We start from the raw sequence: 14,642 nt of genomic DNA, 5'->3' as shown, positions 1-14,642 counted from the left end.
GCGACACACAAATTACACACTACACCTTTAATTGTAATATCATATAACACTTTTTTCAGTATTTGCCACAATTTATTCAAGCACTGATTTACTTAATTCTGTATCACCTTCTGGTCCATTAGCCACTACAAATATAAGTAAATTACTCCACAGAGAAGTGCGTAATATCGTGTTTATGGTTTAAGTATCATTTTTTGCAGTCTCTGGTATAAACACCTCACTAAGAAACTTGGTCTTTATGGTTGACCTATGTGTGTGTGTGTGTTTGTGTGTGTTTCAGATGGATTGAGGTGATACTCAACACAGTGTACTACTGGTGGATTTAGCACATTAGGACGGTAAGCTCTTGTCTTAGCACAATTCCACACATGGCTGTTGCTAAAGCTCCATCTATCACTAGAGCAATTGAGATTATGTTATAAAAGCGTCTGGTCGCACGTTACCAAATCAGCAAATCTGGGTGGCAAATAATAAAATGTTGCCGAGGCTGCGGTCTATATTTGTGCATGTAGACGGCTGATGTAGCGTCTGACACACACACAACCTGTCAGCATTGTGCCCTGAGCAAAGCACTCGATCCTGGGTCACTCCATGGGAATGTAATAAGTGTGCTGGTTCACGGCTGATTTCACTTCTGGACTTTTCAAATTCATATTTAAATGCATTTATCAAGTTGCAACCTCTAACAGGGTCATGTTTACTTGTACCTTGCATAGTTTTGATCCTGTTTTCTGAGGATGAGGGTATCACTATGATTATCTTCTATCAAGTAACAGATTCCAAGCAAACAGGGAACGTTCTCAGAACTTTCTGGCAAGGTTCTGTCAACATTATGAACAAAAGTCCTTCCAGTAACGTTAATGGAATGTTCGTTCAAATAAGAGCACAGAAACGTTATTTATAAATCGTAAATGGAACTTTTTTTTTCTTTCTGAAGTGTTTTGATTGGACGTTCGTCTAATGTTTTTTTTTAAATGTTACTGCGATCGTTCCGAGAACATTCAAAAGTAACGTTCCCATGATGTTTGCAAAAGGATAAAATGGAATGTTCCAATATTTTTGTGTATAATCAAGAAAAAAAAACTGGACTTTTTGAACTTTCAGAGAATATTCAGAAATAATGTTTTCATAGCTTAATGTGTTAGTGTAACATATTTTTGTTAGCTGGGTTAAATCTGTTCTTAGGTTTCTAGCAAGTGTCAAGTGCATGTTTTTATTTGCATTTTGGGCAATTATTTGCTCATTTTACAATTAGCAACCCAGAACATTGAAAATGTGTTTAATGTGTATAATATCAGTGTTTGGTTAAATTACAGTGCAAAATATAAGCATTTTCACTAGTGCTATCAGACTTTGGAACCACATTAAATTATTTTTTATATATATATAATAGATATTATTTTACATCTGCACTGTAATTATTTGTTTTTTTGTTTTGTGCTGATTGTTATGGCATGTGACTGACGCTTATCGTTGTGAATGTACACTGTCGTTCAAAGATTATTATTTTTGTAAAGAAATTAATACTTCTATTCAGCTAGGACACATTAAATTGAATAATAGTGACATATTTTATAATGTTACAAAAGATTTATTTTCATTCTTTTGAACTTTCATCAAAGAATCCTGAAAAATGTTATCACGGTTTCAACAAAAATACGAACTGTTTTCAACATTTATAATAATCAGAAATGAGCATAAAATCAGCATATTATAATGAAAATTCAGCTTTGATCACAGGATTTTACATTTTACACAGAAATTACATTTAAAAAAAATATTCATGCAGAAAATTTTAGCCTTGATGACCGGAAGAGACTTCATTATAAAAAAAATATAAAAAGATCGTATCAACCCTGAACTTTTGAATAGTAGCATAGCATTGCACAAATTTTATCTTACATCTGTATCTTTGATCAAATAAATGCAGCCTTGACGACTGGAAGAGACTTCTTTATAAAAAAAATAAAAAGATTGTATCAAACCTGAACTTCTGAATAGTAGCATAGCATTGCACAAAAGCAAACGCTGCCTTTTCTGCTGTGAGCCATGATTCATTTATTCCTTTAGCAATAACAGGGGGTTGAGTGAGTTAACATGACATAAGATCTCCATATGTTGAGTTGGCTCCATTTAAAACAAATTAGCTTTAAATTACATCATTAGGATAGTCTTCATTTCATGCAACTGTTTTAAAACAAGTTATTCATGGCCCCTTTAAATAGAAGAGTCAGCTATAACTATGCATTTGATGGTGGCAAACACTGTTAAATCTGCTCTCAGTGTGTTCTTTCACACTATAAAGTCACTGAAACTGAAGTGGCGATTATCAGATGGTATTTTTAGAGCTTGTCTCTCCCCCGGGGTTCTGTGGCATTACCATAACGGACGACAGCATCTGGAAGAACCCTTATAAGTGTGTGTCGGTGTGTAAATCAACACTTCTGACGGGCTGCTGATCAGATTTACTGCTGTCGGGATGCATTCGTTGAAAAGGAGGAGTGAGTTTACAATGAGAAATTGCAATGAAGCGGTCCGAGGGATTGATTTGATCACGTGATGTTTTTCATTGCTGTTTTGTCTGCCACATAATCACATTATAATAACCGTTGACTTCTCTTGCTTTTGCTCCGTTTGTTACTCAATTCATGAATAATAAAGTTGTGATTTATAGACCGGATGGTGAGGTGAAAAGGCAGAGGTCATCATGGGATATTTATATCTTACTCTGGAGTGTCAAAGAGGCCAACAATCCTAGATACTGAAAACCTTCATCAAATTCAGTTTGGGTTTTGTGGCATATGATACTGTCTGTCATGTGGCCGTGGGCATGGATTTAGTGAAGGTCTCGAGGGTCACTCTTTTATTAGTATGTGAACTGTTAATTGGATCCCAGCAGGGATTTATACACTTACTCCAAATGAAAGCACAAATAATATGTGGCTCCACCAATGTGGCTTGAGGTTTGGATCCTGCTCATCTTAAATTAGGGGTTGCCTTTTTCCAATTTCTCAAAAATCATTTAGTGTTAAAGATTTGTTCATTTAGATTGCATATCTATAATTAACATGCATATACAAGTTCCATTCATTTGTATCACAGTTTTAACACAAACAAACTAATAAACTGATTGCAATGCATATTTGTCATTCACACATAAATGAAAGAGGACAGGTTTCTGGAATATTACTAATAAACTAAATGTTTTAAATACATAATAAGCTGGTTTATATATTTATCATCAATAAATCCAGTTTGTTTCACTCTCATACATTTTAACTATTTGACTATAGCTTGTCTCACAGCTAGCCGTATTTAATTTTCACAATGAACTGATTCTAAGCAATCTGATTAAATGCATTTTGAAAATATGATTATTTAAATAAAAATCAAAAAGATGCAAATAGTTAATAATAATCTATTCCACAAATTGTGCATTCATTTATGTATGGCTGACAAATACGCATCACAAGTTTATTAGATTATTGATGGTAAAATCGATGAAGAAATGCATAAATCAGAATTTTAGGCCTAAATATTTTATGAGTGTAAATTAACCTATTAAAGTTGCCAAAGACATTTATAGGCTTGAGGAATGAATTATTTGTAATCCGTTGGTCACTGTGGAACCAGCGGACGCGTTCATCTCTGTGCCGTTCACACACCATCGCCGGCTTCTCGTCTTACAGGCTCGATAAAGCAGGATGGTTTAAAAAGATAAACTAGTATGACAGGAGGAAGAAAAATATTTCACGACTGTATACTTGCAAATCACTGTCAATCTGACAGAGCTTATGGTTTTATGTGCAGCGCCTCAGATTTAGTGAACTGTTAATGGATAGTTTAGACTACAGACAGATAGTCTATCAGCTATCTATCTACTATATCTTTCTGTCTGTCTGTATGTCTGTCTATCATCTATCTATCTATCTATCTGTCTCTCTGTCTATCTATCTATCTATCTATCTATCTGTCTGTCTGTCTGTCTGTCTGTCTGTATACATACATATATATATGTCTGTTTACGGAATGCAGATGAAAGTTATGACATCATGCATAGGCTTAATAATAAAAAACATGCATGATCATTAAAAATGTGATCTAGTGGTCATGTAAGTTTTGTTCACTTCATCCATTACACTGAAAAAATATTGTTGTAGAAAGAATTTGCACTCAGAAACACCAAGTAGCACATTGAATTAAATGTTAATTTTTGAAGTAGATAGACTGAAAGAGTCTTTTCTTGTAAAGTGTAACTCTATTAATCACTGTGTGTGTGTGTGTGTGTGTGTGTGTGTGCGTGTGTGTGTGTGTGTGTGTGTGTGTGTGTGTGTGTGTGTGTGTGTGTGTGTGTGTGTGTGTGTGTGTGTGTGTGTGTGTGTGTGTGTGTGTGTGTGTGTGTGTGTGTGTGTGTGTGTGTGTGTGTGTGTGTGTGTAGAAGTGGGAGTGTTCTAGCTTTCCTCAGCCAACTCTGATCTGGAAGGTTTTAATTTTAGCATCTGTTCAACTTTCTCTCTCTGCCCTGACACATCTGCTCCACCCTTTCTCTTCACACTGAGCCCTTCCTCATTCATGAACAATCTTTCCTCCTCCCCCCACACAGTTTTTATCCTCGAGCATTGCTTATACTATTAATTTGAGGTGTGCATGAGACATTTAAAGCTTCCAAACTAAAGAAAGTGCATGGAAATATTGTGCAAAATTATTAGAAGCAATGACAATTAGGGAAAGAACAGCACAATACATGCCAGATTACAATATATCTGTCATGTATCAAAAAGATACAAAATAAATTGTGTATCAATCTAACAGTTCTAAATCAGCAAATGCTGTTTTGTTGAAAAAAGTTTGATTCTTATCTCTTATCTGACCATATCAGCTGATAAATAAACAATAATATGAGTACAAATACACGCAAAACATGTCAGAAAAATATTTTTGTTATTAATTTGCGCAATTTCTTGTGGTCAAGTTATGTAAAGTATTTCTGTTATTGTCACCAGCAATACGGTTACTAAACATACTAGTTACTAATGCAGCTTGCTACTACTAATTAAACAGCAGAAGTAGCATAAATACTAAAACGGCAGAAAAGAGATTGATTAAGAATGAAGGGAAAGGAGAGATGTACCTTCTGTGGGCTCAGGCATGGTTGAGGCTGCGTCTTGCTTGTCTTCCTTCGACTGACAGCTTGTGTCACTTTTTTTGCTTTTTATTTCACAGTCCCTCTGTTATTCAAAGCGTTCAGGGAACTCAAATTACCCACCAAGCAAGGAGAGAGTGGGAAGGAGGGAGAAACCAGGGGGAGAGAAGAGAGAAGGACTGACACTTGAAACCCCACTTGGATTCTCCAAGTCCAGGAACAAAGTTTGGAGGGATGGAGAGAGAGACAGAGATGAGGGACGGGGCACCAGTGTTTGCTGACAGACGTGTTAAGGTGTTGTTATTTTACTGAGAATTTTACACCAGCTAAACAGATTACTTCTCTTTCAACACCATTTCTTACAAGCAAACCACAACATTTCTCTGTGTGCATCCACCTGTCTTTGACAGAATCTGCTTCTTTCTTTTTTTTCATTTTCTGTGGTGAGTTTTGTGTAGTATAAAATATTATTTAAATGTAATATTAATATAATATAATGTCAAATATATTAATATATTATACATATAATTTATATATATATATATATGTGTGTGTGAGTGTGTGTGTGTATATATAGATATATTTATAGATATACTTATATATATACATATATATATGTGTATATATATATAATATATATGTATATATACGTCAATCGATATATATATATATATATATATATATATATATATATATATATATATATATATATATATATATATTTAGTCAATCGATTAAAAAATTAACTAGATTAATCACACATTTTTTCTGTGATTAATCAGAATTAATCGCATTTAAAACACTTAAAGGAATAGTTCACTTTCAAATTAATATTCTGTCATCATTTACTGGCCCTCAAGTTGTTTCAAACCTGTATGAGTTTCTTTCTTCTGCTGAACACAAAAGAAGATATTTTGAAGAATGTCAGTAATCAAACAGTTAATGGTAGCTATTGACTTCCATAGTAGGAAAAAAAAATACCATTGAAGTCAATGGGGTACATCAACTGATTGGTTACTGATATTCTTCAAAATATGGTCTTTTGTGAAGAAATTCATCAGGTTTGAAACAACCTGAGGGTTGCATAAAGCTATCAAATTGAATAAAGCTATCAAACAGTCTGCACTGCATAAATGATAAATTAAATATATATTAATCCTTAACAAAAGTTCTTTAGTCAAGAGCAATGATAATTTTCTCTGTTATCTTTGTTCTTTGAATAGAGGGGTCTTTGATTATGATTTGACTTTTCTAACTTTAGTTAGTGTGTAATGTTGCTGTTTGAGCATAAACAACATCTGCAAAGTTACAACGCTCAATGTTCAAAGCAAAGGGAGATATTTGCTTTTAGAGAAATCGCTTTTTAAGGACTACAACAAACGGCTGGTAGAGACTACAATGAGCTTCTTCCCAGGTTAGTGACATCACAAACCCTAAAATTTACATAAACCCTGACTCCGGGAACAAGCAACAAAGGGGGTGAGTCCATGTTGGGCTGCTTTAGAGAAGAGGAAGAGTTGTTGTCCCTGTTTTTTACAACCCGGAAAAAGTTTTTCCTATGGCTGATGAACTTAGATAGGTTAAAATTAATTTTTAACACTGTTCCTAAACATTATAACCTCAATGTTTGTCTGTGCGCTGCACATTTTACGGAGAACAGCTTCCTGAAGAGAGTACAATGCAGGCTATACGCTCAAAAGCTTCTCCTGAAAGACATAGGCTAGCCATTCCCATTTTGTCGGGACAATCTGTTGTTTTTGGATCACAACTTGTAAGTATGTCTTATTATTTGTATTTATTATTTTGTTTTCTATTAACAGTTTCAATTATAAGTTTTATGCAGTTGCTAATGGTAGCTATGATGTAAACAAAGGGCAAAGCTTTGCCTCAGCTAGCCTTGACAGTATTGATGTAGGATGTACTGTAGCTTTTGTAAACTCTTGCTTTTGTAAGACTGCTCGCCCCTTAGGAAAATTATCCATGATTTTGTGATCGATTACTGTTTGTATCAGCAAAGTTTTCCGACAAATATGATTAAATGGTGGATAAAATTCTATCTATAAGAAAATTACAAAAAGAAAATTCCACTCTAAAAACGCCCTGTGTAATCCGTGCTTGAAATCCGTTCTGCACGATCCTCTTGTTCGTTAACATTGTCAGGGTCTGAATCAGGCTCGAAATGGTTTGAAATTGATGCCATTGTTAATATTAACATCTGAGTAGAGCTTGCGGTTATGAAGGGTGTGGGACATTTCCTGAACACTCACTATGAGCTGCCAATCACAACACACTGAGCCAGCTAACCAATCACAGCACATTTTGTATTTCGGTAGGAGGGGCTTAATCGAAAACAACGCTAAATATTTATATTTTATATATTGATGAAGTGTGTAACATCTACACTGTTTCCAGACAGGTTTTCTAAACATTCCTCCATCTTTGTTCAGATACACGGGTAATCCCGCCCTAAACTCACACCGCTGGAGTCAGACGACTTCACTGCAACTTCTTCCTCAAGGGAACATGTGAATCTTGGCTTTACGGATGAAGATACTTGGTTTAGGTCCTAATGAACTGGTCTTTAAAGCGGCAGTCCGTAGTTTTTCCTCTTTGTCGCCATCTCTGTTCGAAATCTGCAATTGCAATTATTCGCGAAATTATCAACTTTACGTGGGTTGTGTCTCGGCGCGGCACAGCGCGGATGAATCCAGTGTTTTGAGGAGAATGTGCGGCTGTCAATCGCTGCCGGTGTGGAGACTGTTATTCACAATCGCAGATTCTACTTTTTGGAAGTATGACCAACATAAAAATTTTCACCGGAAAATGTAATCTGAACAAGTAACACTGAACAATTTTGTTCTGACCAACTAAGGGGAAAAAAGCATTGCAATAAATCGCCCTGATTAAATCAAACGATCGCTTATCATATCACGTCAAACCGTGCAAATTATACGTTGTTCTCAAATTGTTAATGTTAACAACATCAGCATTGCGTGACTACATTTAATGCCTTTCCGATATTTATCCTTGTTTTCGCATGGGCCGGTTGCAGTCTCTTTTTTTCTGTAGCAACTCCGAAGGCTTTTGCATTTTACAACGGGTTAATATCTAGTTGTCACTGGTGATTGTTGTTTGAACCTTTCTGGATCCGCCATCAAATTGATAAGTTTAATTATATCAAGTGCTGTGAGAAGGCTATAAATCTCCACCTCCAACATCCTCACATAGCCAAGACTCCTTCTTTATGTGCACAGATGTGACGTTATGTGTACAGATGTGACGTTATGTGTACAGATGTGACGTAATGACGCAAACACATGCTCGAATTTCCCGTGGAAATCTACCAGTACCACTGGAGTTAAAAACATTATTACAAGCTTACCGTTTTAAATCGAGCTAAGGCAAGCAGAGAGTTTTGAACACTGGCTTATGTACTTGCTCAAAAATGTATTTTGGATAATTTTTAACCCAAAAAAGTTACGGACTGCAGCTTTAACCTCTATTTCTCCTATTGCTGCTTGAAACTCAATTCATATTCCCAAGCTCATGCTGATTTTATTAATAGAGTTCTCATCCCATATCTGGTGTGTATCGGAGGATCAGTACACGTTGACTGCAGGGCTGGTGAAGAGAGACAATCTAAAGTATGTGTCTCATGCTTCTAATGACATCACTGTTGTTCATTTGGGTTGTACACACCATGTGGATATGAGTGACAGTCATATTTAGTTGCAACATGTGTGAATTTTATTTACATGAACAAATAACCAACGTGCAATTAGGAAGCATTCATTTTCATTTTTCTTCATTTTGAATTTATTTTATTTTTCTTTAAAATAATATTACACCATGAATAGACTAACTGGCTATATTGGTTATATATTTTATTTTAAACATTTTGTGATGTGTTTTACAAAGTCAAAGTGTATTAAAAACTAAATTTTGGGTATAACATTTTTATTTTAAAATCATAATAGGCTATACACATTAAGCAGATATTTATACATTGAAGTTCCAATTAATTTGCACATTCTATTTTTAACACGAACATTTTCACCACAAATGGTGTATTGTATTTGAAACATATTTTCATAGTTATAAATATAGATCATTTTAAACATGTTTTGAATATCATGTTTGGATCTTCTGTTTTGCTTTCTAATTTCATAAGCAGTTTTTCACTATAGTACAATAGTACTAGTACACTCTGTGTGTTTTACCTTGTTTTTACTGAAATATTTCCTTACTGATATTATTGTCTTATTGTCTTCTTAAAGTTCACAAACATTTGAAAAAAAAGTGGCAAAATTATTAGGCATTGTTAGTGTCTTTTTTTCTTTATTTTTTAAACAATGTGATCAATTATTTTTATACAATTAAAATCTTATTGTATATGCCTTTTGTGGGTAATGGTAACCAAACAGTTTCTGGTCCCCACTGACATCCAATAGTATATTTATATATTTTTCATACTATGGAAGTCAATGGGGACCAACAAATGTTTGTTACCGACATTCTTCAAAATATCTTCTTTTAACTTCCACAGAACAAAAAAATTCATACAGGTTTTGATCAATAGAGGGTGAGTAAATGATGACAGATTTTTTATTTTTCTGTGAACCATCCCATAATAACCATAATTATGTCATTAACTTCAAGCTCTTTCTGAAGTAAATCAAGCGACTGACCGCAGGACCTCGTGGCGCAACGGTAGCGCGTCTGACTCCAGATCAGAAGGTTGCGTGTTCAAATCACGTCGGGGTCAAAACTTATTTCATCTTTACACTCAAATCTTATAACGTTATTAAATTAACAGCACACATTATATTCCGAGTACGATTATGAGATTAAGCCATGTATTTCTAGTAGCCTACGCACACAACTGCGGTTGTTTTTGCTTGCTAAAAAATAATTCTATAAGGATTAGGCCTATTAATTCTGAGATGTATTGACAGGTCGAGAATATCTAAGTACATTAAATTATTTATTTGTCGATTTTTTAATAATTATTATAAAGTTTAAACATTAAATCACATTTACTGGACAGATCAGAAGATGGCGCTGCAGCCCAATGAATGCACCAGCTTACTCGAAATGAACCTGTGTATCACCCTGAAACATAATCAGCTCTTATATGGTATAGACTACCATAATGAAGAATAAAAAAATAAACTTCAGGATATAGACCTCGTGGCGCAACGGTAGCGCGTCTGACTCCAGATCAGAAGGTTGCGTGTTCAAATCACGTCGGGGTCAAACCTTTACTCTTTCCACTTGACAATAAATGTCATAGCCTATATTTATAATACAATTACTTGTAGAAAGGGATACGAGAACGGAAATAATATCTTGTTATGAATTCAGTTCTCTGGTAGTTTAATAAAATGAATTGTTGATCGTGCATTATAAAATACACTATTTAAAAATATAAGTATAAACAACAATGTTTTGGCTCTCTGAGGGTTTTGTGAGTCTATAATGTAAATAAATGGATCAAAAATTTGAATGTTTTCCTTGCACTTAAAGTCGATCTTGCTCCTGCAATAATACAGATCTATCCTAGGGTTCAGTCAGCGTGTGTCACAGTGATGGTGTTTATTACAGCGCTTATGTAATAAGTCAAGTATATTTGTATGCTTTTCACAATACAGATTGTATCAAAGCAGCTTCACAGTATTAAATTAAAATAATACAACAAGGTTTGTTTCTAGTGAAATTTATTGATTGATAAAATTAAATGAAATATTCCCAAAATATCCCCAACTGAGCAAGCCAAAGGCAACAGTGGCAAGGATAGGGATAATAAGCAGATAACTAATCTAAAAAGTGACCCTGGACTTTCTAGCACAGAGCAGGCAATCACACCCGGTCCAGACCTCACCAATAACACAGTGCAGTTTTTAACACCACTTACTAACACACAAATATAACACAATACAGAAATATAAATGCTATTTACATTTTTAATAATAAGTCTTTTAACAAAATGAATGGCATGCATGTCTTTTCTGATGTGCATGGCAAATAGAATCACGTGACGATGGATAATTATTGATGGTAATCTAATCTTCATAAATGGGCCTGATTCACTGATCTTATATGAAGTCTAATCACTGATCATAAGTTGTATTATTAATATATTTAAATCTTACATTGCCAGCCCTGTGATGCTCCAGCATGAGATCCAGCATTGTCACAACAATAAGTTATGCTTGAGATATTTAAGGCAATCAGTTTCCACAGACTTTAAAAATATGTCCTTGGTTTAAATATTTGAATCAGAAGTTTGAGTATTTTGAACTCAACTAATTTTGAAATTAGTTGAAAATTCTGTCATCATTTACTCACCCTCAAGTTGTACCAAACCTGTATACATGTCTTTGTTCTGCTGCACACAAATAGGAAGATATTTGGAAGAATGTTTGTAATCTCGTCCCCCATTGATTAGTATTTTTTCCAAGATCAAAAATTCTTCACAACTTTCTTCGTAAACTCAACTCAAATAGTAGAAACATAACTCAACTGAGTGAAAGTGAAATGGGAAAACATGTTAATTGACATGCAACATAGTAAATATATCATCACATATTTTATATATATGGAGATATATTTTCTTTCCATAAGGGGCAGTGCTCCAGATGACAGTCAAAACAAGCAAACATAATAAATATAATGTAAGAAAAATATATCAATATGTTACGTGCACTAAAAAATCTTGTTGTTTCAATGTAAAGTGTTCATGTTGCCTTAACATGCTTGAAATGTGAAGTTGTGTGAGTGACTGATTTTATTGTGAAAGGTGTTGCTCTTCAAGGTGTTCATCACAATACACACTGAGGACAAGCTCGCTAAACATGCGCTAGCGACTGACCTTGTTTAGAATGACGCATATACATCTGCGATAATTATTATATAAGATTTATTGCTTCACACTCTCCATATACTGCAAGCTTCACATTGTATAATGACTTATTTAAGTTTTGCCTTGTATATAGTGTTTGAATCGGGTCATGCCACACAACTTATTTAAATTAAAGTCAGAAACGAAGTCAAACTACACCAAACATCTGGGGTGAGTGTGTAAGTTTAGAGGGGATACATTTGCAATTGCAATTTTAAAATGTGATTAAAAACGGGTTTGTTTTATCATCACTAATTGATAAATAAAAAATAATAAATAAAAACAAATACTACTGTAATATTTCACTGCAAAAATGGGAAAAGTAATAATAATACTAATATAGAAATAATAATATTATTATTTTACATTGCGACTGCAAATATATATATATTTGTTAGATTTTTTTTGTAATAATATTATTGTAATATTTCACTGTAAAATAAAATGTAAGAAAAATAATATAATATTCTAAAAATAATACAATAAAATGTTATTTTGCATTACAACTGTAAAATTAAATTACATTATCAATACTTATAGCTGTCTTAATTATTACTTAAATACTGTCTTAATACATTTTCAAATGTGATTAACTCTGAAACATGCAGTGCATATATTTATTTAATTAAATTGCAGGCTTTAATCGTGGTATTTAAGTTAATCCAAGTATTTCTGTCAGATATGTTCAAAACAGCATACCATACGCCTGTTACTATTTCTGTAGTAAATAATATTATAATTTCTTCATGCATGAAACAATATGCATACTACTCACTCAACACATTTGTCATGGGATAATGTGTGTGGATGTACTTGCTATTTTTAAAGCAGCGGCAGGACAGTATTACATTCTGGACATAGTGATCTCGTTCTTTGTTCTTTGCATTTAATGACAGTAACTCATGCCATGATTTCAGTACTGTTCAGTATTGTAATTTTACAATATATTTAATGTTTCATGTTTAATTCGATTTTTATTCTCTTTTGATTCCATGGTTTGTCTAATAAACAAAACATGAACACTGGATACAGTTTTCAGTCTTATATTTTTAATAGTATACAGTTTCTATACACGAATATATGAAATATTTTGCCATTTCATTTGCCTCACATTAAGATAAGCATTTTGGTTCAAAATAGTTTTCACTTTTTCATGTTCTACGGGGACTTTCCATAGACATATTGGTTTTTATACTGTACAAACTGTGTATTCTAATCACCCTAAACCTGCCCATCACAGAAAACTTTCTGCATTTGTACATTTTCAAAAAATATAATTTAGCTGCTTTTCTCATGGGGACCAAAAAAATGTCCCCGCAAGGACAAGGATGTGTGCCCCCCCCCCCCCCCCACACACACACACGGTTGGTTAGAGAAGGTCATTTTTAGCTTTGAGACATTGTATCACTTTGTCATTTTGACACATTTACACACACATACACACACACACACACACACACACACACACACACACACACACACACAGGATTTATGTGTTGTCAGATGTTTTGTTTCAGAAACAGCTCAATGACACACACAACACACACACACACACACACACACACACACACACACACACACACACACACACACACACACACACACTCTACATCTCACATCTGATCTGTCTATTTGTGATGTTATGTGTATTTATATTTTCCAGAAAAGACCGACTCTAAAACAATCATTACACCTAAACTAAATTCACAGGATGAGAACAAGCAGGGAAAAATGATACATAAATCACAAATAATCCTTGAGCTGATGATTCAAAAGAAAAGAGGAGCTAATGCAGAAGACATTAACTGTGAAAGAACTAAAGAAATGAGCAGAACTCTGTTCATCATAAACGAGAGGAAAACTGCAGTCTGGTCAAGAGCGTCACCATCTGACAGTAAAACACACTCAGTAATACACATGAAACACACATCAGTTATAACACAAAACCACTTGCTGGCAGTCTGAACTATTACTGAACTTGTTTAATGCCAAGCTAAAGCTATTCATAATTTAAATAAGTTATCAGTCAAGCTAAAATCTGAGGATCTCAATTGAGTGAAATATGAATAATACAATTTTAAACAAATAACTCCATTTATATAACTGAACATAAAACTCTGAGATTAAATATGAATATAAGAATCTTGAATATACTGACTATTTTATCAAACTTACTTTTTTTGTAAAACCTACATCGTTTTGCAAAAGCTCAAATTTAATGATTTTAGTTTTAGTTAGGATGAATTAGTGTCAGAGAAAATATAATCTGAGAGTCTCCAATGTCAGACAGATGAAAATCATAGAAACAATCAATCCATAATTAAAGTAAACTTACAATGATACAAGAAAAAAATAGAGAAAACTAAATATAAAATATAGATAAAAATGAACATAAAACAAAATGTGTGTTGGAAACAGGAACAATACTGATATGACTGTGAAAGCTGGGTTTAAACAGCCTTTATGTTCCCCGTCCCTGATTTCCTGTCATCATCATCCGGTTGTTGACTAGTTTCCTCTGATGGATACGGTAAGTGTTCTGCGGCCGGGTGAAGTTTCAGAAGGAACATGCGCATGCATTCTGTGCCCTTATAGACC

General features: G+C 34.0%; 1 protein-coding gene and 1 gene segment (V, D, J or C); one reads left to right on the top strand and one right to left on the bottom strand.

Moving 5' to 3' along the window:
* mybpc2b (myosin binding protein Cb) overlaps positions 1–5,241 on the bottom strand; it is a 30,672-nt gene extending 25,431 nt beyond the window's left edge. Inside the window, exon 1 of one of the 2 annotated variants that reach the window (XM_081352370.1) lies at positions 5,132–5,241. In XM_081352370.1, the coding sequence (XP_081208496.1) occupies positions 5,132–5,150 (19 nt within the window). In that variant the 5' untranslated portion in view covers positions 5,151–5,241. The remainder of the gene's footprint in view (positions 1–5,131) is intronic. The other variant, XM_081352371.1, reaches the window with a different exon arrangement.
* LOC308682903 (Ig kappa chain V region 4135-like) overlaps positions 1–14,642 on the top strand; it is a 1,009,768-nt gene that overhangs the window by 968,891 nt on the left and 26,235 nt on the right.

The sequence above is a fragment of the Scardinius erythrophthalmus genome (genome assembly GCF_964197995.2).
Source record: "Scardinius erythrophthalmus genome assembly, chromosome: 22".
In the NCBI taxonomy this organism is placed as follows: domain Eukaryota; kingdom Metazoa; phylum Chordata; class Actinopteri; order Cypriniformes; family Leuciscidae; genus Scardinius; species Scardinius erythrophthalmus.
This window is presented reverse-complemented; position numbering and strand designations above follow the sequence as displayed.